Raw genomic sequence first — 26,010 nt, 5'->3', positions numbered from 1 at the left:
TGTGTGTCTGTGTGCGCGCGTGCGCGCCTGTGTGTGTGTCTGTGTGCGCGCGTGCGCGCCTGTGTGTGTGTCTGTGTGCGCGCGTGCGCGCCTGTGTGTGTGTCTGTGTGCGCGCGCGCGCCTGTGTGTATGCGCCCTTGTGCCTGTCATTCCTGCATTCAGGTCAGTGATTTGACTGAGTCATATAACACACAAACACACGCGCAAAGACAAACCAAACCCCTTGTCTCTCCTGGTCACGGTTTACCCACACTCCATCTGACTGTATAAGCATGGCGTGCGCCCACTAGTCCTGCCGCAAGCCTTGCCAGCCACAATGGGAACCCTGTCAGTGTGTCAGGGCAGACGGCCCCGCCGGGCTGAAACATTACTGTGGGTGCAGTATTCTGGGCCGTGAACCGATGGGGCATTCACCCGGGAATGAGAATGCCTTCCATTGTCTCCAGAGGTACCGGCATTCCAGTATTTCTGTGAGATGAAGATGTAGCAGTACTTTGTGAACACGACAGTACCAGAGGTTTTTAGCTCCGATAAGACAACTGCTTCTGTATGTTGCCTGTTGGTGGGTGTTTGTAGAGTTACAGCCAATGCCTCTGAGGTCATGGGAAGAGGCGCTCACGCTGTGCGGAACAGAGACAGGATGCTATTTGTTTTACACCTGTGCTGGTCTCTGTGATGCAACCTTTGAGGCGCGTGTGTGTGTGTGTGTGTGTGTGTGTGTGTGTGTGTGTGTGTCTGTTTGTTCTATCGCCTCGCTTCTGCTCCTGCTGTGAAGCAATACCAATCAGTCATGTCGAGCCTAGCATTTGGTAAAGGTTAGCGTTACAGCAGCTGTGTGTACTGACTGCATGACGCCAGTATTTAGATTAGGCCTTGGTACAAGCTTTCAAAGATTTTTAAAATAAATCTCATCTTAGGGAAGCTAAATTTGAGTTGTGTAGCCAATTTTAAAAATTATTTTATTCTCCTACATAGCTGCAACACTGCCCCTTTAACACAGGGAACCAGTCCGGTACACTTGAATCCCTCTCTTCTGACCAACATTCCAAGTAAATCCCATCCTGTATGCCTGTATCCTACAACGCCTATCCATATGACTCTTCCCTCTCTCCCCCCAGCCTGTAGCGCTGTGTGTTATGCTGTGGCCCCTGGCTTGGCCTCTGGTCCCCGAGGGCCCCCAGGTGGTTCCCTGATGCAGTGCGTCATGAAGTTGGCCTCTGTTGTTGCCCCTGACAACAGCCCCATCCAGCAGCTAGCCTTTTCCCTGTTGGCCAACCTGGCCATTAACAAGGACTGTAAGGGAGTTCTGCAGAAGGTAATGTATTACATTATTACCATATCACATGATCACCTAGCTGGGCCTTGAAAAAGGTTGCAGTGTGATTGGTGTTTATACGTGGACGTATTTTTTTTTGGTCTCTTTGCAACTTGAGTAACAAACAGTAATTTTCACTTGGCTGTTTCAGATTCGGTCTCCAATTTCAGGTGTACTTTGATTGCATTCTTACACTGTATGTTTAAGATGGAAGTGAGAGACTTCAAGTTCTATTGCTGACTTAAGTCATCACCTTTGGGATCCTTTTTAATACTGTTATAATACTAGTTTTTTGATTTACATTCTTATTTACTTTTACACACTTATATGTATGGAGATAAAGCAGATTACATTCCTCCCCATCACATAATTATTTATTATTAGGCTTAGTTATGCACTACTTCCCTTGAACAACTGAGCCAGTCACATCAACCGTATTTCTTTTGAAAAGAGCACAGCTGGGGAAATTGGGAGCTGGTGAGTCATTTAGATCTGCTTGCTAGCTATTTTGCTAAATAGGCGAAGTTGATGAAATAATGAGCACACGGGGATTCATAGTGTGATCTTTCTAAATGTTTGTCCAAAATAGTCAAAGGGCTTTGGATGCATTCATTTGCCACTAGCTTCACTCAATCAAATGTATTTATAAAGCCCTTTTTACAACAGCAGTTGTCACAAAGTGCTTTACAGAGACACCCGGCCTTAAACCCCAAGGAGCAAACAACAGTAGTGTTGGATTTCAGTGGCTAGGAAAAACTCCCTAAGAAGGCCGAATTTTAGGAAGAAACCTGGAGAGGACCCAGGCTCAGAGGGGTGACCAGTCCTCTTCTGGCTGTGCCGGGTGAGATATTAAGAGTCCAATTAGAATAATAAATACATTTCTCTGGGCTAAATCCAGAGTCTATTTGATTCTAGACTAGGTCAAAAGTATGACCAGGTGGACAAGGACAGGGACCGCAACGGGCCCCCCAACCCATGTACTCCGCAGGTGTGGACCCAGGACCTCATCTCCTCCTAAAATTTAAAACTGGAGGTGACTGAGAAAAGTTAGAAAGTGCACTGACTGCTATTCTCTGCTCTCTTGTGACTGGGCTCTTCCCCTCTGTTAACATACAAACAGACCATCTAGGATGCTAGCTGATAAAATATTGTGTTCATTTGTAAATTCCCCAAAATGACAGTCAGTAGCAAATAACTTCCTCTACTTGTATGAAGCTGTATTGCCTTGTATTGTCTTTTTTTTTTTTTTTTTTTGCATTCGTTAGCATTGTTTGCTACATCGTCTAAGGGTAAAATTCTAGTGCTTTATCAACTGCAATCTTTCCTGGGTTTTAAGTAGGTTTGGATGAAAATATGGATACTGTCCAGCTTATGTGAAACCTGAAACTAATTTCTCTGTCTCATTGTTGTTTTCTCCCTTTAGAGTAACTTCCTGCAGCCCTTGGTCTCCCTGCCGGTCCCCAAGCCAGGTAGTAAGACGGGCCATGGTCCCAGGGCTGTGGGGATGCCTTGGCTGAGGCTGGTTCTGAGTATGTCCTTTGGGGAGGACGGCCGGCTGAGTATCCTGAGGCTGACCGGAGCCCTGGACCTCCTTGCCGACCTGGCCGCCACGCATCGTCACCGCCACCACCGCCATGTCACGGCGGCGGACAACGCCCTCCTTATCCTCCACAACGTCTGCTTCAGCTCCGCTAACAAGCCCAAAGTGCTGGCCAATGGTAAGGATGCACTCATTTCCCAAAGTGAGGACTTACAATAAGGATCCATGGTATTTTCAGCGCAAACAGGCTTGACTTGTCTCTGTCTGAATCTTTCTTTGGGGGAGATGGAGTATGTTGTCTGGGTTTTCTGCACTTTTCAAGCCTTAGATATTTTGTCACTAAGATGACAACTTAGCAGAGTGTCTTTGAAGCTACCCTGTTCTTGTTTCCCGTGGTTAGCTTCTTCTTGCTCTTTGCATGTTTGCTTGTTGGTGGGTGTTCTAGATTTAACAGAAGCTGACCACGGTGTTACATCCGTTCTTGCTAAACCCTGTCCTAAGTACTGCTTTTACAGAATCTAAATGTGTCCATATGTGTGTGATTAACTAGTCATGAATAATATTGCAAGTCCAGATCTTTTGTATTGAATGACTGCTGTTTTTCAGATAAGGTTATGAAGGTACTGGTGTCCTGTCTGGAGAGTAAAGAGGCTGAAGTCTGTGCTTTAGGAGCCTCAGCACTATGGGCCCTGCTCCACAACTACCAAAAGGTAGGTATATGTGCGCCTTTGAGCATCATTTTGTAATGCTTGATATACCTACATTTCTGATTTGGAGTGATACTATGACTGGATTTAAGGTGCTGACTGTCAGCTTTAACATTGTTTTTTGTTCTTGGACATACAGTTGTGCTCATAAGTTTGCATACCCTGGCAGACATTGTGAACTTTTGGTATTGATTTTGAAAACTGTCTTTTATTTAAGGATAGTGATCATATGAAGCCATTTATTATCACATGGTTGTTTGGCTCCTTTTTAAATCATAATGATAACAGAAATCACCCAAATGGCCCTGATCAAAAGTTTACATACCCTTGAATGTTTGGCCTTGTTACAGACACACAAGGTGACACACACAGGTGAAAATGGCAATTATAGGTGAATTTCCCACACCTGTGGCTTTTTAAATTGCAATTAGTGTCTGTGTATATATAGTCAATGAATTTGTTAGCTCTCTTGTGGATGCACTTAGCAGGCCAGATACTGAGCCATGGGGAGCAGAAAAGAACTGTTTCTTGCCTTCGTAACAAGGTAATATAACTTTATAAAGATGGAAAAGGATAAAAAATGATATGCAAAGCTTTGAAAATGCCAGTTCTGTTCAATCACTTATTAAGAAGTGGAACATTTGGGGATCTCTTGATACCAAGCTACGGTCAGGTAGTCCAAGAAAGATTTCAGCCAAAACTGCCAGAAGAATTATTCAGGATACAAAGAAAAACCCACAGGTAACCTCAGGCAAAATACAGGCTGCTCTGGAAAAAAACTGTGTGGTTGTTTCAAGGAGCACAATACGACAATACTTGAGCAAAAATGAGCTGCAAGGTCGAGTTACCAGAAAGAAGCCTTTAAAGATTGCCACAAAAAAGCCCAGGTCACAATATGCTCGACAACACCTTGACATGCCTCATAGCTTCTGGGACATTGTAATTTGGAGTGACGAGACCAAAATAGAGCGCTATGTCTGGAGAGGGGTCAACAAGGCCTATAGTGAACAGAATACCATCCCCACTGTGAAGCATGGTGGTGTCTCCCTGATGTTTTGGGGGTGTGTGAGCTCTAAAGGCACGGTGAAAATGTATGGCATGATGAATGCAGCATATTATCAGAAAATAGTGGCAGACAATTTGCATTCTTTTGCACGAAAGCTGTGCATGGGATGCTCTTGGACTTTCCAGCACGACAATGACCCTAAGCACAAGGCCAAGTTGACCCTCCCGTGGTTACTGCAGAAAAAGGTGAAGGTTCTGGAGTGGCCATCACAATCTCACTCCGGGGAGATCTCAAACTTGCAGTTTATGCAAGATGACCAAAGACTTTGCATGACCTGGACGCATTTTGCCAAGACGAATGGGCAGCTATACCACCTGCAAGATTTCGGGGCCTCATGGACAACTATTAAAAAAGACTGCAGACTTTTGAACAGGGGTCAGTTCATTTTTTGGCCATGTTTTGTTTTATGATTGTGCCATTCTGTTATGACCTTCAGTTGAATGTAAATTCCTTAAGAAATAAAAGACGTGTTTTGCCTGCTCAGTCATGTTTTCTTTAGAAATGGTACAAATATGACCAATTCTCCAAGGGTATGCAAACTTTTGAGCACAACTGTATTCTTTGAATGTAGTGATTGCCTAAAGTCTGCAGAACAAAGACAACCCGACACTGGTTATCTTCCTTGGTGTTGCTCTGCCAGGCCTGTACTGCTGCCATGTTCCTGCTTGTTTCTGGGGCTTTTTGCCTTCACTCTTGTCTTCAGCATGTGAACAACACAATTGGATGATTGACTTGGACTCTCAAGAACAGTTTTATTTTTTGGTCATGGTAGCTTTAGCAGTATGTTTAGGGTTAGTGCCCTGCTGCATGAGAAGTACTTTTCAATCAGTTTTGAAGTATTTTGTTTAGCGAACTGTTGACTTTCTATTGTTGAAGCCTATAATGTTTACACAAGAACAGTCTAACATGCCTTGGTGATTCTTTAAGGCGAAGACCACTCTCAAGTGTCCCTCTGTCAGAGTCAGGGTGGATGAAGCTTACACAGCCGCTAAGAAAGGTATGCTTCTACCCAATTTTAATGTCAGGGGCTAGGTTACACACTGAATGTGTAGACATAATTTCTGTTATGTTGTGTGGCTTTCTCTTTTTGTCAGATGCAAAGAAGCCTGACGTGACGAAGGCCTACCTTCTGAAGTGTCTGGAGAACTTAACTCAGCTGCTGAACAACTGACAAGCACATTAATGATGTTACTGAATGTAGACAACTTAAAACATTATTTATATTTCATGTGAATATTTGTGTGCAAACTTGATAGACTTAATATTGTTTTTAATCTGGCCCTATTTTTTCCAGTCTGATCAGAACCTTTTATGAGTGATTTTAGTTTTGTTGGTTATGTACATGTTGTTTACTATTGAATTGTAAATAAAAGTAAATAGGTTTGGATTCATAAAGGTGGTGGACTTTTTATGTTTTGAAGTTCTTTAAGAAAGTGCGTTATTTATGTCTATTGATTGATTCTGAATCTGATGCATCATGTGGAGCATTAACAAACCTCCACAATGTATCCTAGAATACGTATTATCATTTCCTTTCTGTGATGCCTGTGTAGGAAGTCCTGTCATTGTCACAAAGAACCTAAGCTGGAACTGGAAACAGGAGATAAGGGGTCAAACTTGCGGTTTCAATGCCAATACCATGTTTCACTTGAAAGACAATTGGGACCGCTGGTAAATGTGTTAAAAGTGACATTTGACCCTAATGAGGATGATGTACTTGTTTTTTTTCATGTGCCTTTTTGGGGTCCTTTATAAAACCACTTCTAGATTCACAGAACATGAGCAGGGAAATTTTGCAATCAGTTAATAGTACAGCACAAAATGGCAAATAGCTTTATCAGTAGTCAGTTATGTACAAGGTGTAGAATATATAGGAAAATATGTGAACATTTGATGTTTCTTTTGGAACATTGTAAAGATGCAGAGCATCATGTTTGGTTTTGTCTACTTTAGGTTTCTGTAACGTCGTGTTTCTCTGAGTCGTCATCTACAAAATGCATCTAATTCTACAGCTTTGCTTTTGTATTTGTGCACTCAAATCAGATCTGTTCTTATCATTGGGAATACATTTCTGCTTGCTTATGGTCTATAAACCTGTGAACTGACCAGCTATTGCACTGAGTATAGGTTAAAGATAAAGTTGAATGAATCCTGCACAATGTTTTTAAGTATGTATAAAATAATGTATAAAAGAAGAGTTTCTGTCTGCACCTTTTGATAATGGTATGTTCTTGATCATAAGAAATTGTTAATCTTTTATTTTTTAAAGACCATATACAGCGCTGGAAAAAATTAAGACAGCGCAGAACCTTTTTCTTTCCTTTTCAATTTCTTTTTTTTAAAGGAAAGCTTTGTGTGAGGAGCAGAAGCATTCAATTTGCAGTGGTCTCTTAATTTTAACACTTCTGTTCCTCACTCAAAACCTTCCTTTCCAATGTGTTTGGAAAGGAAAGACAAAGTTGCAGTGGTCTCTTAATGTTTTCCAGAGCTGTATATTTTGTTTTGTATGATTGTGAACAGGTTTACATTTTCAGGAATGTGAGAAATATGGGTTCAATCCTACTTCATGGGGACAGAACAATAGATTATTCATAGATTTATTCACTAGTTAGGGATTCGACCTAGGAATCTTTCAATTACTGGTCAGATGCTCTAACCACTAGGTTATGGTATAATATTGTTTTAATGAATGTAAATATGCCTTGAGAAGAAAGCTACATTTTGAATATGCTTACAGGACTGGGATTGCCAGCCACCACTAATTCTCCACATATTGTTTCTCTGCACCGTAACCATGAGTTAGCCTCAAGTATCCCTCTCTGGCCCCTGTCCTAGTGACTGAAGTGTTTGTTTGCATCACATTTAGCAACCTATATTCTATGTAGTGTACTACTTTTTTCTAGGGTCTTATGCATCAGAAGTAGTGCACTAAATAGGCAATAGGTTTTAAGTTGGGATGTAGTCCCACTCTAGAGTGAGAGACCGCTAGCAGGAAGTGCAGCCTGGGTGCTACTCTCCATGCATCAATACGGCTTTCATTCTGCCTCAGAGGGCCATGATGGAGACTGTACAAAAGGACCACTGGTACTTCATGGTACTACTCGTTTTTCTCCTGATTCTCAAAGGTAAGACAATGGCTGTTTTTATTTTAATTATTGACATGGATCAGGGAAATATGAATTATTTCTGTACTTACTGGATCATAAAGAAGAGTACTTGAAGTTGTTACTACTGTTAGAAGTTTACTTTAGGTTTGGTCTAGTCTGTTGTTTTACATTTGGTAACATTTCTATTTGTTGCTGTTAGTCTGTAAACGTGGTAGATTTATACTAAAACATATAAAGTGAATTGTGTCAGTATTACTGTTATTTAGTTTATTGAAGATGGCTTAACATTCAGCTATAAGGATTAAAACAACAAAGACAGTTTCTGTAGGTTTTCATTGCTTATATTCTTAGAAACTGCAAAAGCACCTATCTGTGAAAAGACACGCACCAACTGTTTTTTAGGAGTCACAAAACAAAATAACTCATCAGTAAACACATCTTTACTTTGGACACAGTCCATATTAATGAATGTATTTAGATGGTGTGTGGCAACTCCAAAATATTACAATAACTTAAAAATAATATTGCTACTGTGTAATTATTCATAAAAATGCCAATCTGTTGACAGAAAGAAGTAGGTTCTGATCTCCTGCTGGAAGAGAAGACAAGAAGGCAGTATAAAGACCCTGGCCTTAAATATCTAGAGGGCTCTCACCCCTGTCAGTGTTGCAAGGCTCAAATATGTATTGCTCACAGAATGAAAAAGCCAATGCAGGATGTTACTGAAGAAATTGTACCACTCTTGTATTGAAAAAAGAGAGAAGAAAAATTGAATATTGAGGTATTATCTTGTTAATTCAGGGCCGGGGGTCACAGGCAGTGTACAAATGGTAATGGAGTTGCATACACTGTATGATGTTCTTAAAATATGTATATATCCTGTAGGATCATTTAAGGGGGATTCTTACTCCATTCATCCTGTCTTCATGCATCACCATAGGAATGGTATCAAACTGTGATGGGATCTGAGTACTTTCTGATTATTGTATAATAATGATGTAGTTAATTTTATTCAACACACAATACCCTCCTTTAAAACACACCACTTCCCCTTAACACTCAATTCCGGATTGGACAATGACTCGGTTTTTATCAGTCTCTCACATTGCTGTGGATTTTTTTTCATGAATGGCTCATTTCAGGCTCTGTTATGAAATCTCTTACGTTTAGGTCTGGTGTGCTTTTGAGTTATTCGAATGCAGACATCAGTGGCGTCATCAGTGGGCCTATAGCCCAGGTTCTCAAATTGACCGAAAAATTGACCTGATCTATTCATCTGTAATTCCGATTGTGCATTATGACTATGTAGACGTGTAGGCTGCTAGCATGGGCATCGACATTCTTCTCATGTACATTCAAAACCCTGTACTTTCTGTCCCGGGGGCTAAGCCCAGAATGTATTGTGCAATGCCTCTGGTAGATATGTTTGTGGCTTTTGCAGTAGTTGTGCCTCAAATTTATCTTACGGCAGTCAGACATTCTTATTTAGAAACCAGGATGTATGGTTCCTTCAATGATTTGTCTTTCAGTTCCCTGTGGGGTAAGGCATCTGTTGCACATCATATGCGTCACTTCTTACTCATATCTGTGTATTGAGAAATGTCAGGTGCTCCCAGGTGCATTTGGCAACATGTACCTTAGTATACTTTTGTACCATATAAACTGTTATATCTGGTGAAGAAAAAGAGCTGCTGATCCCATGCCCATTTTTTTATTTTGTGACAGTCCTTATCAAAAACGTGTCATAGATGTGACCCCCTTGCATTTAGTTCTTTATGCCCCCTTCCCTTTGCCAAGATAACAGAACTGAATCTTAAATGATTTCTGATAAGAACATATAAAGGTCTCTGAGACCATTCATGCATGAAGTATCTCTCTGGGTTCTTCAGGGTTCTTGGTCCTCACTTGTGGATTCTCTTCTTCAGCTCACCATTTCAATATGGTTTAGGTCTGGGGCCTGCAAACGCTTGATTCTATGGTCAGATAAAAATTTTTTTGTTGATTTGGAGGATGCTTTGGATCATTGTACTGCTGGAACATCCAATGATGACTCAGTTATCCTAAAACTTGACAGATGAACCTGTCCTAACCAGTTTTCAAGAGACTATGGAAGGAAAAAAGCCCCATGACATCAAATCAAACACCATATTTACCATTCAGAAGAATGTTCTGCAAGGCCATCTCTAGTTTGTGGCCAAAAAAGCAATGTTTTGTCTCTGACCATAAAACCAAATTCCTAAAACACGAAATGTCAGTAATTGCTGACAAAATACACGTGTCATTTTCCAGGCATGGCTATCATAGCTCCAACTGATTAAACTTATTAGTAATTGCCCTAGTACTGTGGATGCTCCTTTTCAGTTGTGTAGCAATTTTTTACAGCCGTTGTGTAATTTATGAAGGACAAGATTTGCTTCATTTAATTTGTGTTCCTAATAACGGAACCTGTTCGTATAGCTATCTCTATAAATAATTGGTATTTGATCACTTGTTGAGATCACTAGGCCTGATTGATGACTGACCTGTCTCATCCACAGAGGTTTGATCATCAGCTATTAACATTTCTGTTTGTGTGGGCTCATATCCTTATTAGTGATACCCAGTGGACTGAAAACAGGGACGTGTTAATGACGACTGCTCATCTCCAAGTGATATTTGGCTCCACCGTGTTTCATTCTGCTCATTCCATCGTCTCTATGGTTACCTTCGTAGGAACAGCTTAATTCAAGGGCACATACATTTTGAACACGGGTTCCATAGCTTGTGAAAACGTACTAACGCCGTCTTCATTTCTGAAAACAGTGTCCATTCAGCAGAGCGGCAGTGTTGCCACAGTGAAGCTGGGGGAGGGAATGGTCCTTGGATGCGTGTGTCCGTGGGACGGGAACCTCAGCATGGTTTCCTGGACCAAACTGATCCGGTTCGAGAAGGCGCCTGTAGCCGTGTACCATCCTGAATATGGAGTGTACATTTCCCCGCCTTATCAGACGAGGATCCGGTTCCTGAAGACCACGCCCATGGATGGCAGTGTCACACTCAGGAACGTCAGCCAGGAGGACGCAGGGCTCTACCACTGCTCTGTTCAGACCTTCCCACAAGGGTCCTGGGCCATTGACATACGAGTGGAGCTGGACCCAGGAACTGTTGAGGAGGAAACCGGTATGTCGAAATGCTTCTTTATTTTCATTTTCGATGATGTTCTTGACACTCTGCCTACATGTACAATACCATTCAATAATTTGAGGTCACCTAGAAATGTCCTTGTTTTCAAAAGAAAAGCCAATCTTTTGTCCTTTTTAAAATAACGTCAAGTTGTTTAGAAATACAGTGTAGACGTTGTTAATGTTGGAAATGACTATTGTAGCTGGAAACGGCTGATTTATGGAATATCTACATAGGCGTACAGAGGCCCGTTACCGGCAACCGTCAGTCCTGTGTTCCAATGGCACTTTGTGTTTGTTAATCCAGGTTGATCGTTTTAAAAGACTATGTGATCATTAGAAAACCCTTTTGCAATTATGTTAGCACAGTTGAAAACTGTTTTGGTGATTAAAGAAGCAATAAAACTGGCATTCTTCAGAATAGTTGAGTATCTGGAGCATCAGCGATTGTGGGTTCAATTACATGCTCAAATTGGCCAGACATAATTTTTTCTGAAATTTGTCAGTCTATTCTTGTTCTTAGAAATGCATGCTATTCAGTGCGAGAAATTGCCAAGAAACTGAAGATCTCATACAACGCTGTGTACCACTCCTATCACAGAACAATGCGAAATGTCTCTAACCAGAATAGAAAGAAGATTAGGAGCCCCCGGTGAACAACTGAGCAAGAGGACAAATGCATTAGAGTGTCTAGTTTGAGAAACAGACACCTCACAAGTCCTCAACTGGCAGCCTCATAAAATAATACCCGCAAAACACCAGTCTTAACGTCAACAGTGAAGAGGCAATTCTGGGATTCTGCTTCCGATCAAGTTTATTTTAATGTATAAAAAAATTGCCTTTTATTCATATCCAAGGGCATTTCTAAGTGACCCTAAATATTTGATCTGTAGCGTGTGTCTTGTTTAAAAAGCATGCATTCATAGACCTACTTATTATGTAATTACAACATTCCCCGTTTTTACCCAGCATTTCCTGCCTTTAATTTCTTTCTTATTTTGCGTCACGGCTGGAGTTGAAGAAACTAACATCCACCTCAATGAAACTCATCCAGAGGTGATCAAAGCAGACACTGAACTCACCGCAGAGAGGAGCGAGAACCTCACCATCAGCTGCATCCACCAGCACAATGGGAGCGTGTACCGGGTCACGCTGGAGAAGCTGGACCGTGGCGGCACCGGTGGCGGGGTGTTGATGGCGCTGTGTCAGCTGAAGGACGGAGGTCTGTTTGAAGTCAACTACACGGACCGGGGGGTTGTGAACTGTTCACGGCGGCTGGACGCCGATCTGCAGCTCGATGGTGTGACGGAGCAAGATGGAGGGTTGTACCGATGCCGCTTCAGTACGGACGCCGGGGATCTGACCACCACCGTGCGGCTGACAGTGCCACGTCAGGGTAAGGGGCCAAAGTCCGAGCGACAACTCAACCACGGTCGGCTCTGAAATCTGCTAATACAGTGGTTGTGGTTGTGACCTTTTGAAAAAGCTTGGGTGGATCAGCATTCTTGAAGTCCGCTTTGAAGGCACTATGTTTACATGGTAGTGATGATGTTCAAGACCAAGTTGTAGGTTCGACACAATGTAGTGCACTGTATACATGAGCAGCTGCCTCTGGTTACAATAACTTTGATCCAATTCACCTACTCTGTATGTAAAACAGGATGTGGTGAAGGCTGTTGGTGGTTTGGTACACTTACTAAACTGCTCTGTGTTAGGGGGCTTGCGGGGCTGCATTAGAACCGTGGTTCTCAAACCTCTATGTCGGTGGATCCCTTTTCACAGGAAATTCCTGGTTCTAGGGCTCAGGTTGGCCTCAGATCCAGCAGGATATCAGATAACAAGACTGGACATCAGGCAGGACAATACACCCTTGGCGTAGACTGTGACAACATAATTACATAAATGTGAGCGGGGGTGCAGTTCATCCACCAACATTGCCCAGACCACCGAAGGGACACCTACAGGAAGCCACCCTGAGATAGACCAGTTTATTATAGTCTTACACCCTCTAAACTTACTCTATGCATCTGTTGGCCAAAATCCATTTCATCAGTTTTTTTCTCATATTGGAGGGGGAAGAAAGAAGTTTTAGAAACAACTGGTTTGAAATTATATTTTGTTTTTAACAGTTTTAACCTCTTTCTAAATTTGAAAACACATTGATAAAATACTCCCACTTACAGGATATTGATATGGTGTCTAGAGAGAAATCCTGACTCTGCTGCCCACTCCTTTTAGTATTACTGTTCATTATTTTCCTACTGTTATATTTTTGATGGAAGCTGCACTTCTGTGGTCTAGGAGGATCCAGTGGTCGAAACCACTTCCTCCAGTACAGACACACTGCACTCATTTAGCTAAATATCTTATTGATCCGTTTTTGTTTTTAAGCATTACATTAATAGCATGATGGTGCACAGATCAGTTGAACACTATTCCTCTTAAACCACAACTCCAAAGGAATTGCCTGTGACAATTATGTTTTGACTCATGTTTCAGAAAACGCAGTATAACATTATCTTTTCATCAATGTGCAATTGTCTCCCTCGATTCAGTTACCTTAAGCCTATCTGTGAATCTGCTCTATATTACTGGAGCAGCTGGAGTCTTACTACTGCTGTCTTCCATCTCACTGGTACTGGTTCTGTGGAAGAGGTAAGTAGAACTCACACGGCTATTATCACTTGTCTCTTATAAACGTTAAGTGGACACACACTTCTATGTGAATACTTGAATAGAGGAAGGCCCCTTTTACCTAGTGATGGTTGGCAATTGTCTTCTGCCAAAGTGAAACTTTAGTCGGTTAGGCAATCTGCTGTACATGATCAATACGAAAGTTACACACATTCTTAGTTGTAAAATACCTCTCAAAGACAAACCATTACTCATCCCCAGTTCGAAGGAAGTAGGCTGCCGGAGGTAGGTGCTCATTTGTTAGGGAATAAAGTTTGCTGTCAGATTCCATTTCCTCCAACCCTCCATCGCAACCCCCCTCCTCCCACGCAGCATATGTCTGAAGGGAAAGTCACAGCTCACAGTGAGTTTAACTCAGAGAATGCACTTTTATTTTGCTGTCTTCGAGAGAAGGTTAAAGTGAAGGTGCTATAACTCACTCATAAAAATACACAGTCCCTCTTCTTTACAATTATGGATGCACGCTTCTGGACCAAAATAACCAGCTCTCTAATCCATTTGTCTCTCGGTCTGACTCTTCAGAAAGAAGAGGATAGAGAAGTACGGATCGAAACTGCATCCAGCTCAGAGACGGGTAAAAATACAACATCACTTGTAATTTCCTAATCGTGTCGACATTATCAGGCCCGTCATTCCTCATTATCGTTTCCACCGATCAGCCTTTTTCATAATGTGGAACATATCTAACATACATTATCTCTAACCTTTAATGTCTTTGTAGCTTTGCAATGCGTACGAGAACGTTCCTGTGTATGACAGGATGTGGAAGGGTACCAACCCAGGAAGAGAGATGCCAGTATACGCCAACATACGCACTGCGCATCCTCCCGCTAAGAGAAAGCGATAGGGAGCAGTGCTGTTACATACACCTCCCCACTCCACTCATCACGACAGTCAACCGCTCAAACTGTCGGACAAAAACCGTCCATACATATGAAATGTGTCCCTGGCACACTTTTGGAAAGTTTGCCACTAACCAACACACAGCACATTTTGTTTTGGTAATTCATTGTTGAAGTGTTTACATGCAGAAATTGTGTAACATTACGTCAGCTCCTTGAGCTAACTGTTAAGCACTTCCTAATCACCCTCCCGTTTCCATGCTAATGACGTTCATAACCAGTAACCATGTTTCATCCTCAGAAAAAGGCCAGAAGTTCTTGTTGCTATGTACATTGTGTCCTGTTGATTTGATTGAGGAATTGCACTGATGCCAATTCAAAGAAATAATAATAACCAGTTGAAACATTGTACTGTGTATTTGGGCGTTGCGGAAATGTTCTGTCTCATGCTAGTCATATAATATATATACTGTGATTAGGAATTATTCTGACCGTGCTGCACAAAATTCTATTCTTTTTATAGCAGAGGACAACATTGAGGTCTTGGGAATAAAATATGGTTTAGGCTCTGGAAGAAGACAAAGAAGGAGAAAAAGAATGGACAATGCACATTTGGAATACAGGGTTTTAGTCTTGTTCATTTATTGTCCTTAACTGGATCAGTACACTAGGTGCTGATAGTAAACATTTCACTGTGACCTCATGTGGACTTAATAAAAGCTATTATATTGTAATAAGTTGGTCTTTTCTACTGCTGTTGTTATGCCAGGATTTTATCAAAGGCACATTTTAGATGAGTGCATTGCACTTGACAGGTCATTTATGCTTGAGCTACTGTAACATCTGCCTTTAACATGAACAGGATTTTTAATACATTCAGAAGATTGGACTTTGAAGAGTCTACAATGCACCTTTGATTAAATCCCGACCTGGTCACTTTATCACTGACTGGTTATGCACTAGCATTTAGCCGTGTTGCATGTTAGGTCAATAGGACAAGAAATGCATTATACTTGTAACCGTGACAATGAAATAACTCTTCATACCTTGACAGAATGTACATTCAATTTATTCTCTTTCCACATCAAAAAAAACAACATATATACAATGAATGAGTCAGGAAATTCTACACAGTGTTTTTAAAGTGCTATAAACCAATACTACAACAAAGTAACCAAACCCCAGCGTTTCCCATAGCGCATGAGATTTTAAACCAACAACAAACTGTGGTTGAGGTGACAGGAACATATGTGTAGTTTGTACAAAGTGTAGTGACATTCAAGAGTAACAACATCTGTGGAAGCGAACGGCGCTTCTGGTCCTGGCTGTGTTATTTGTACCTGATGTCCCAGGTCTCATTAGTCTATGATTAGCCACGGTCGACAACCAGTTGCTTTTCAGCTCTCCAGGACCAGAGATGCCTAGCCCGGGACTGCTGTGTACTCCTATATTATATTCAAACGAGATGTGGTTGACATAACTGGACATAGGATTTAAAGTGGAAAACGTCATTATGGATGTCAAAATGAAAAAACCTGGAACTACTTTCTCTGTTATATAAATACTCAAATATACCTGGAACTACCTTTTCCCTTTACAGTTGTCTAAAATTGTCTAGACAGATGAATTACACCAGACAAATTACGTTTTACACAGTTATCATTGTATTACATGGAAACTGAGGACTTATTCTAGAAGGACACTTTCTTTGTTCATTCAACCCATGTTTAGGTTTAACTGATTCATCTAGTGTTAAGCTAACAGCAAATTATGTGCAACGATAATATCTAAATACAGGACATTAATGGATATTTTATTCTGTGCCTTGGACGTTTCTGGGATTATATATAAACCTACCTCTATAAAAAGAATCAAACTCTGACAAATAATTCAAACAACAAAGAAGCTTAATTTTAAGTGCTTGAACTGACATCCTCATCTGTATACCTCAATAAACTGATTGTCTTTTCTTGTCAAAATAGCCTTTTCTTTTGATAATTTGTGTTTTGATAATCTGTGAATGTAGGAAGAATTCCAGAATCACTCAAAAGAATGTCTTGCTCCAGACATGAGCTGACAGAGGGTGTAGATGTGCTAGAACTCATCACCAAACATGACAGACAGGGGCCCCAGAGACGCAGCCCGTGGGTTCTGGTACAGCACTGACACACTGCCCTCTGCATGCTTCCGAAGGCACTTGGCTGAGGCTCACAAGGACAGGGCGAAAGGACTGGGAAACATCAGTAGTCAGACCGAACAGAAGCCGAACAAACAGCTGGTTCACGAGGGTTAGCCTCAGATAGTGGACATTAGTCAGTTTGCCTTATAGCCAAAAGGTGGTATTCACATATTTAAATTGTATACATTTTGTCATGCTTTGAGGAGTTGCAATGAATATTGTAATTGAAAATACAAGACCAGTGAACCATTTTCAAATGGACTGACATGATACTCTGGTTAATCTAAAATACCAGTGGACATTACATGAATATTACTCAGTAGGTGTCAGAACATCAGTGTGGGGAAATGAAATCATAAAAAAAGACGTTGCTTCTGAAATGTAGTACATTTAACCAACAAGGGACTTTCCAGTGAAACCAAGAACTCACAAACATTATGACAAATATGGTATGCCTCCCATTTGAAAAACTACAAGAAGAATCATTTTTGGTGCATTTGTTTTAGTCTATGTTGTCTCACAACAGGTACAAAAAGTATAGAATAATAACCCTTTCAGAAGTATATGTACCACTCTACAATTAACACTATTTTCATAATTTATTAACATACAATATATTATACATGTTCCTATACATATTTCTACAGCTTTTCTAAAGTGTTGGAATGTCCAGTTTTGGCATGTAAGTGCTTGTCATTGGAACTTCCCCTGCCTGCAGTTTGAGTCATAGCCACTGGAGGGGGATAGAGCCTCTTCCTGGTCCTCTCCTGTCTGTTCGGAGAGGAAGCTGGGGAAGGTCTGTGCTCGGGGGATCAGGGTCATCGTCAAGCTAGTACCTGCAAAGAAAGGAAGGGGTCAGGAAGAGGACAGTCTACATTGCTTAATCCTACATGGTATGCCAGTGTGGCTATTGAAAGAGTGTGGTTTGTTTCACCAAAGCACAGGAGGTCTCATTCTTTCTGTTGAAAACGTAACTTCCAAAACAACAAGCTAATTCTCAACCCCAGAAAAATAACACAAACTGTTTTTCCTTTATTCGAATGATTTCTCCAAATGGCCTCAGACTTGCTGTTATCAGATATCTGTGGACATTTCCGTGGAAACAATTGTAAATTAATTATTTTGGGGAGAGTGAAGGGGGGGGGGGGGTGACTGAGACTCCGGCCATTAATAATGGATAGGAGACTGTGATTCTAGGAGCTGTGTGGAAGATGAGGATACAATTCAGAGGACTGCTGATTGGGTGTTGCTGACCAGGAAGGAAATCGACAATCAATATTTCATGAGGTGAAGAACTCTCTAGACTCTATGCTGTAATCAACTGTACCTCCACAACACACTATCTCAGACACCTCTGGACTTTGAATAACAAAATCATCCAATCTAATAGACAAAGCGAGTCAATTATGAATCAATGCACGTCAGGGTTGGGGAAAATAACTTTAGGGGAAGTAAAGTCTTCAAATTAAAACAGGAACAGAACTCTTGCATTGGAAATTATCGGTTAAGAAGGTGTATCCATTTTAATATCAGACAATTTCTTTCTTCATTCATCAACCTAGCATGAACCCTCTCCAGTGTGCCTCTGGCTAGATCCAATCCGGATGGGTTTGTCTCTGTAGTTAGTAGTGTGTCTCTTCAGTGTGGTGCCAGCCTAGCAGTGCCATCGTCCCGTGGACCCCTGAGTGGCTGTCTGCCAACGACTCCTCCACATATACCACACTCCAGTCACCTTGGCAGGCGCTGTCAAACCACAGTTAGCATGGCATTAGAGCAGGGGCAGACAGAGCAAGGGAGAGCAGGAGAGATACCAGTTTGAGTGGGGAAGCCAATCACAGCAGGTAGGCCTTTAGACAGAACCGGTGAAGACACACTCATAATACTGCACTGGAAAATATCCATTCCCAAGACAACAGAAGCAGAATTATCGTATCTTCCCCCATGTTCACAGTACATACCTATCAGCACTGAACCTGTAACAGTGGAAAGAGCCACACATCGCTTTTTCTGTCCTTATTAGATTCGTGAAACAGTCTGGGGGTAGCCATCCACAACTCTCTCTTCTATCTCTGCCAAGACAGTTCCTTTCTCTGGCCACTGTAATACAGGATGGAGAAACAGTCTGGCGCATAGCGAGAACTCACCACCCATTTGATCATCTCAGCCACGAACATGTTGCTGGGAGGGACCGGACCCCTGTGGAGAGCCAAGCTCTGGGTGCAGACCCACTGTGTGGAGTGTGGCAGATCGTGAACCATGGTGGAAACACGCGTGTGCGCACACACACACACACACACACACACACACACACAGGGGCCATGGACTGTGGCGAATCACCCCCTCCCCTGTTCTACCCCACCCTGTGAGAAACCGACAGTGATTTGTCAGAGCCGTCTCATTAAGTGGGAAGGTCATGCCATCCTATCTGGCCCGGTGGCAGCTGCTGGGCTGGTGCAGAGGAAGGACAGGGGACATATACACAGAAATGTTCCCCATGTACACACACACACACACACACACACACTGTACCTCCTAATCCACAGCTGGCCTCCTAGTCACACTACTGCCTCAGGCACATATTGGAACAATGTGTAGACAGCTACTAGATACCTTTCCAAAAGACAATACTGCTATGAGACTAACAGGTCTAGTGTGTCTCCTTAAATGAATGTAGTGGCCCCTGTATTAACTTCCCCTGTGTTAAGTTCTACCGACAGTGATTGAGAGCTGTCTGGGAACGATGTTGCCTTTGTGCTGAACAAGACAACCCAGTGCATTCAACAAGCAACGCAGTATTTAATCTGTACCTGTAGCGGGAGTGACAATACTGTCGTCACACTCTCTCTCCTATCACTATGTCATGTCCTTACAAAAGCCCTCTGCTCCGTTCACTAAAACGCCCTTTCATCGCTATGAAAGGTTCAAAATAGGAACACTGTGATTAGAATTGCTAATGTTGGCGCGGACAGGCGGATAATTGTTGAACACTGGGTTTTAGAGAGGGAGAGGGAATTACACTCCAAAAACCAATGTTCAAAGCCTGTTCATTTTGCTGAACAAAATTACGCCAATACACTGCACATAACATTGATTTTCTCTCTGAACGTGGATGTTTAGTGCTGTTTTAACTTAAAGAGATTCAAACTGCACTTGATTACTTTGTGTAGAAACAATCAGCTAGCTAACGTTGCTAGCCGCTTAAAAGTTGCCTACACATTCTTAACACGTTCATGTTGCTCCGTTTCTTGGTAACTGCAAGTCTATGTCAACAAACTTTATATTAACAATGCATTTTTTCCTTTACTTAACTTTAGGCTTGTGTCTCTGTTAACAGATTGAAACTGGAGTTCAAATAACACACAACCTTCCCAAGACTGAGGGAAAATAACTGTTAAATGATGATCTTAGCACCATGAGACTTAGCGATGTGATATGTATGTCCCCTGCAGGATGCCTAAATGCACTGAGCATGGAGTAGAAGAGACCGTCCTGGGGATTTATGTGATCGGAGCAGAGGGAGCAGATCCTGCAGATGTGTGCTGTTCGAAGGAGTCAAAGTTCTTCAGGACCTTGGTAACATACCGTTTCCTGCAGCAATGTTGTTCGGGTTCATTTATGCGTTGAATCTGACCTACCCCCCCTGGGCATACACCTTTGAAATCATCCAAAACTCTTGTTTGAGCTGAATGACAATCAGCTATCTCGGGAAAGCACAAGCGCTGAATATCATGCTCCTCAGTGGGCGAGACAAAGCAACAATTGCAACAATGATGGAAACTGAATTTCACAGTTTTTTTTTGTAGGGGGGGGGGGGTACTTTTTTGGTGGGAATATAACAAGAGGAGGAGGTAGGGGTGAACGTGAGAGAGACCGAGGGAAAGTAAGAGACCAGAAGCCAATCAGACTGCCTCAACACCTTCGACTGTCAGGCTGCTGATGGTTTGGACTTACAGGTACACATTCACCACTTCTGTAGAGCTTTAATGACAAGTACCCCCAGAGGTGGGATAAAGGTGAACACCCTGTGTAATGAAGCCCTGTTTGTGTGGTGTGTCAGAGGCATTACATGTTATTGCATTATTCCGTACCACAATTTTGAGTCTGTCATGTTCGTTATTCTCCTTCTCTTCATTTACACATCTAAAGAAACAATATTGAAGAATCTTTGCATTTGACATGATTTCAAGCAAAATGTTTTAGGCATCTATTAACGTCTTTTAAGCATCTTAGTTTTTTTAAAAAGATTTAAGGACTTGCCGTGTTGTCTGAAAGGTATGTTTTCCCTAAAATACAGCTTTTGGGCCTCTATTACATTTGTCCTCTTGACTTTTGACTAGAACCACAAACACATTTGAAAATGTTGTATCCAAAACATTGGGGTGCGTGTCTATATGTATATATAAATATCAAGCGAAACAGAAGATTTTTCTTCAGAGAACATGATAAAAAATTACAAAAAGTAACATTTTTAAGTTTGCACTCTTGCTTTTATTTAGTTGAACTTGATTTAGTTGTGTATTCACAACAAAAGGTATTCATGTTGTTCCAAAAATATTGTTTGTTCAAAAACATGATACAAATAAGTTGAATAAGTCGACTGAATGCTAAATAACTCATTGAAGAGTACACTATTGCTTTTATTAGGTTGAACTTGATTTGGTTGTGTGTTCACAACAAAAGGTGTTAAATCTATTGAGCGCACTGTCCACAATTCAAGTAAGTTCATCTAAATAATAATTTTTTGAGTGTAGAGTGTGTCTGTGTGTGTTGGGCAAGGAAAAGAAGAGCAGGGAAAGAGAAAGAAAGATGGACAGAGGAAGGAGTGTGGGGAAGACAGCAAAAGACGTGATTGGAGAGAGAAAACAAAAAACTTAAATGCATGAAATGACATGAACTTTAGAAAAACCTGCACAATCAATCAGTGCTTGTATTCTCTTTTCCATTAACTGTGGTGGCAGATATGAGTAAGACAACTGTATCAGAAGTCAAATACATTTGTTGAATTTAAATAAATGAATGTGCAATACATATTTGAAATATATGTAACCAAAAGAATGCCTATCCCTGAGTGGTGGTAATTCAACCGTTTTTGACAGTCGTTGGGATGTTTTTCTCTTGACTCTAAAACTTTTTTAAGTGCACTCATTATTTCTATGCATCAGCAATCTCTTGGTGGAAAACAGAATACCATACTCCTCCTTTCTCTAAGGCAGAATCAGCATACTATTAAAAAGAAAAGCTAAAGCGTTTCGTGAAGATGTAAAAAGCCAGTAATTTCATCTTATGCTTATTAGAAAGACTTTTACCCAGAGCGGATACATAGCTTCTCTTTTGATAAAGGATCAGTTTATGTACATATTTACATATTCAGTGTTACATAATGTATATGGGCAATTATTTCATATATATTCTTATTAAAGACACCTATATGGGTAGCACAGGATAATATACAAACAGAAATGCAAGTGTGTTTTTAACAGAAACACTATTGCAATAAAACAAACACCAGGAGATAAATACCCCCCCCCCCTCACCAAATCCAAACCAGCATGCCCCTCTCCCAAGTAGAACCTCCTTCATCACTCCTCATCCCAAAAGTAATTCTTCCCAATAATTTTACTGTGTTTAATTGTTATATTATTTTCACCAGGATAGGCTTCGACTGTAAGACAATAATTGTTGTTGGGGCTTGGGTAAAACGCTTTGGGCTTCGGATGTTGATTAAAGTGGATTTGGGTCATCTGGGGCCTCTACAATTTCCAAGAGCATCTCAAAGATTCCAGACCAACAGTGCCAGAGGTTAGGGCTCAGGGAATAGCTATAAAGCAGACTGCCCTCTGTGGTGTGACATTTGTCACATAGACATTGCTAAGGCGATTTTGGCGCCTAATTCCATCTTCTATTGTGATCCGGTGGCCTCTGTCGAGGGTGTGATATGTTTTCTGTATTTGTGTGTAATCTGTGAATGTCTAAATATATTGATTTTTGAGGGAATACAGAATTCCCTAAGTGCAAAAGAGGCAACGGTCCGTTTTATGTCCAGATCTCCTATGGTATGGATCCCTCAGGTCTCTCTATGAAGTATTGTTAAATTAAGCGGAAGAGTTTCCAACTAATAGAAACAGAAATTGCATTGACCTACAGTAAGGTCGAAGAGTCGGCCATGGCTTTCTTGACTCTAATGTTGTGTAGTGAGTGATGTAAGTTATTGGTAGATATTTAATATTGTCTAAATTAGCATAGGCAGGAATAATTTTCACACATTTGAAAAACACAAGTAATATAAGAATGGCATTTTTTAGTGTACATGCCAAAAAAAGGGCGCCAAAAGAGTTGTCTGTCCTTGTTGGGGAACCCTTTGCTTAACCCTTTTTTGTATCCACATGAAAACGAACAGATACTAACATATCCTCTACTACTGATCACAAATTCAACATCTATCATCTGTTCGGACAGCAGACCATTTATTTGTCATATGAGGTAACAACTAGTAAAGCATATAAACTATTAATTCACTGTATAATTTCAAATTACTTACATTATGCCACCATCTAAAAGTAAATGTAAAAGCTTTCCAGCCAGCTGTGTTCACAGTATAAATGTGCTAGAATTCTCAGTTCTCTGATCACTGTGCTTGGGGCTACAACCAAATGGAACAATGTATGCAACATATTTCATCCACCAACTATGGATGATGGTGCATTTATCTGCAATAAAATGAAAATAAAAATAAACAAGGCCATTTTAGACTTGTAGTTATATGAGAAGAAGTGAATTTATTTGAAAGGTAAAACATATATGGAAGTGTCTGTAGCCTAATAATAGTCAGTAGGACACCATGTACAACCCTGTTTCCAATGTTGGGACGCTGCTTTAACTGCAAATAAAAACAGAATGCAATGATGTGCAAATCATTTAAACCCTATATTAAACTGAAAATTATGCAAAGACAACAAATGAAATGTTGAAACTAAGAGATTATATTGTTTTTTGGAAAAATATGTGCCCATTTTGAATTTGATGCCAGCAACACATTTCAAAAAAGTTGTGATGGGCATGTTTATCATGTCTTCTTTTAACAATATTCTGTAAACCTTTGGGAACTGAGGAGACCAATTGCTGTAGTTTTCAAAGTGAAATGTATTCCCATTCAAGCTTGATATATACATTTTTCATTTTATAATGCGCCAAATGTTTTCAATAGGGGACAGGTCTGGATCGCAGGCAGGCCAGTTTAGCATCCAGACTTTTACAACAGAGCCATGCTGTTGTGATACGTGCAGAATGTGGTTTGGCATTGTCTTGCTGAAATAAGCAAGGCCTTCCCTGAAAAAGACATTGTCTGGATGGCAGCATATGTTTCTCGAAATCCTGTATTAATTCAGCATTAATGGTGCCTTCACATATGTGCAGTCACCCATGCCATGTGCACTAATGCACCCCCATGCCATCACGCTGATAACAAACCAGATGGTCCCTCTCTTTAGTCTGGAGGATGCGGCGTCCACGTTTCCCAAAAATAATTTTACAAAATTATTTGTCAGACCACAGGACAGTTTTCCACTTCGCCTAAGTCCATCTTAAATGATCTCGGGCTCAGGGAATGCAGCGTTTCCGGATCTTCTTTTTATCTGGTTTCTTCTTTGCATGGTAGAATTTTAACTTGCATTTGGATGCAGCGACAAACTGTATTCACAGACAATGATATTCTGAAGTGTTCCTGCACCCATGCAGTGATGTCCACATGGGGGCCTGAAGGTCATGGCTGTCCAGTATTGGTTTCGGCCTTGTCCCTTGTGTACAGATATTATGTACTGTAGATGATGAGATCCCCAAACTCTTTGCAATGTTACGTTGAGAAACGTTACTCTTAAATTGTTGCACAATTTGCCCGGGCAGTCTTCCACAGAGTGGTGAACCCCATCCTCACTTCTGACAGACTCATCCTCTCTGGGATGCTGTTTTATACCCAATCATGTTACTGACCTGCTGCCAATTGACCTAATTAGTTCTGAGATGTTCCACCAGGTTTTGTTTTTTAGTAATACACAACTTTTCCAGTCTGTTGTTGCCTCTGTCCCAAATCTTTAAACAGGTTGCTTGCATCATATTCAAAGTAGGCATATATATTTCAAGAAACAATAAAATATCTCAGTTTCAACATTTGATGCAGCCTTTGTTCTATTGAATATAGTGTTAAAATTATTTGCACATCATTGCATTCTGTTTTTATGCACATTTTATGCAGCATCCCAAAGTTTTTGGAAATGGGGTTGTAATACACTGGCTATAACAAACACTGAGCGTGTTGCTATATACCTTAAACAGTGGTGGACATATCGGAAGAAAGAATAGACAATCCCCTCAGGCCTCACACCATCAAGGGTGTCATGAACTGGGCAAAGTATAAAGTTATTCTAATAGTAATTAAAAAAAAGAATTAACCAGAACAGACAGCACATCTATATCAGAAGTAAACATACAGCACATTGGTGTGCTTATCTAGACACTATAATCTGTTGAGAGGAGACCTACAAGAGATTCTAATGAAACGAAGCATTCAAATAACCCGACTTTTTGCATAATTATTCAAATGACATTTTTACTGCAGTTTACACTTACGTAAAACACATTTAGGCAAGATAATGAATGTCCCTTAACAAGATCAATAGGAAAGCTGCATGTCTCGTCTTCAGTGTGTTACCATTCACAACAGGCCCGAGCAGGCAATTTGTGAACAACACGTAGGCATGTAAAGGGCTGAATGAATACACAAATCAAGTTGAGCCCTGCCTATACCCATTTAATTTGCAAGAAAATCTAACTTTTCTTTGAAGTCTAACACTTCAGCCCAAGTGACAAAGTATAATTGAAACAAGTAATTGTTTTCTGGTTAACTAATTGAAAGTGAAAATAATAAATAAATAAACACAGAGAAGCAGGAAAGCTCAATGGGATGAGAACCCGTGTTGTTTAATTATTACAGGGGACTTGTGGGTATTTAAACACAAGCCAACCACTCAGCCAATTAAATGTGCTGATTGCAGATTCATCACGGCACAGTGACACAGAGTGCTAGCCTAACCCGCTTAGCTCCACTCACACCCAAATCAGTATTAATATACTGTAGTAACTCTGATGTAGTTGTATTTCTTTAATATAGATTAATCCCAGTTTAAGTGACCCATACTGACCTAGTAAGGTCCACATGTTTTATTGAACATTTCACACTAAGACATATTGGAGATGAGATCACAAAAAGTAGACTTGGGCATTTCCAGATCACATATCCATAAACAATTAGCAAATTCCTTCCACTCGCAAACACTTAAAGCACAGCGATATAGCCCTGTTAAAAACAAAATCACGGCATTTTATTCAAATTATTTTGTTCCATTC

At 40.9% G+C, this 26,010-nt stretch overlaps 3 protein-coding genes across 10 annotated transcripts in view; 2 read left to right on the top strand and 1 right to left on the bottom strand.

The window, feature by feature from the left end:
* rttn (rotatin) overlaps positions 1 to 6,823 on the top strand; it is a 56,087-nt gene extending 49,264 nt beyond the window's left edge. For all 3 annotated transcript variants that reach the window (XM_020041969.2, XM_010891206.4, XM_010891205.4), the window contains exons 45-49: positions 1,119 to 1,315; positions 2,739 to 3,033; positions 3,462 to 3,565; positions 5,556 to 5,625; positions 5,723 to 6,823. In XM_020041969.2, the coding sequence (XP_019897528.2) occupies positions 1,119 to 1,315; positions 2,739 to 3,033; positions 3,462 to 3,565; positions 5,556 to 5,625; positions 5,723 to 5,799 (743 nt within the window). In that variant the 3' untranslated portion in view covers positions 5,800 to 6,823. The remainder of the gene's footprint in view (positions 1 to 1,118; positions 1,316 to 2,738; positions 3,034 to 3,461; positions 3,566 to 5,555; positions 5,626 to 5,722) is intronic.
* An 807-nt stretch (positions 6,824 to 7,630) lies between these two features.
* On the top strand, positions 7,631 to 15,061 carry cd226 (CD226 molecule). Of its 5 annotated transcripts, none has more exons than XM_020041992.3 (6): positions 7,631 to 7,753; positions 10,538 to 10,894; positions 11,909 to 12,292; positions 13,452 to 13,551; positions 14,113 to 14,164; positions 14,956 to 15,061. In XM_020041992.3, the coding sequence occupies exons 1-6, from the start codon at positions 7,684 to 7,686 to the stop codon at positions 14,983 to 14,985; spliced, it is 993 nt and encodes a 330-aa protein (XP_019897551.1). In that variant the 5' UTR covers positions 7,631 to 7,683; the 3' UTR covers positions 14,986 to 15,061. The 5 variants fall into 5 exon arrangements, with proteins under 5 accessions (XP_019897551.1, XP_010889503.1, XP_010889502.1 ...); XM_010891201.5 differs by lacking the exon at positions 14,956 to 15,061 and adding an exon at positions 14,312 to 14,453 and having other exon boundaries at positions 7,632 to 7,753; positions 11,951 to 12,292; XM_010891200.4 differs by lacking the exon at positions 14,956 to 15,061 and adding an exon at positions 14,312 to 14,453 and having other exon boundaries at positions 7,632 to 7,753; positions 11,918 to 12,292.
* Positions 15,051 to 26,010, bottom strand: part of dok6 (docking protein 6) — a 64,032-nt gene continuing 53,072 nt past the window's right edge. For both annotated transcript variants that reach the window (XM_020041990.3, XM_010891203.4), the window contains one exon: positions 15,051 to 17,447. In XM_020041990.3, the coding sequence (XP_019897549.1) occupies positions 17,305 to 17,447 (143 nt within the window). In that variant the 3' untranslated portion in view covers positions 15,051 to 17,304. The remainder of the gene's footprint in view (positions 17,448 to 26,010) is intronic.

Source organism: Esox lucius, chromosome 21 (assembly GCF_011004845.1).
Source record: "Esox lucius isolate fEsoLuc1 chromosome 21, fEsoLuc1.pri, whole genome shotgun sequence".
NCBI lineage: Eukaryota > Metazoa > Chordata > Actinopteri > Esociformes > Esocidae > Esox > Esox lucius.
The sequence above is the reverse complement of the archived record's forward strand: the minus strand, read 5'-3'. Positions and strand labels throughout refer to the sequence as shown.

Bases quoted from the DNA above. Each gene is read 5' to 3' on its own strand.
- cd226 (XM_020041991.3), top strand. From the start codon at position 7,684: ATGATGGAGACTGTACAAAAGGACCACTGGTACTTCATGGTACTACTC. The intron at 10,895-11,908 runs GTATGTCGAAAT...GCGTCACGGCTG, and splicing joins AACTGTTGAGGAGGAAACCG to GAGTTGAAGAAACTAACATC. The intron at 14,165-14,311 runs GTAAAAATACAA...ATGTCTTTGTAG, and splicing joins TGCATCCAGCTCAGAGACGG to CTTTGCAATGCGTACGAGAA.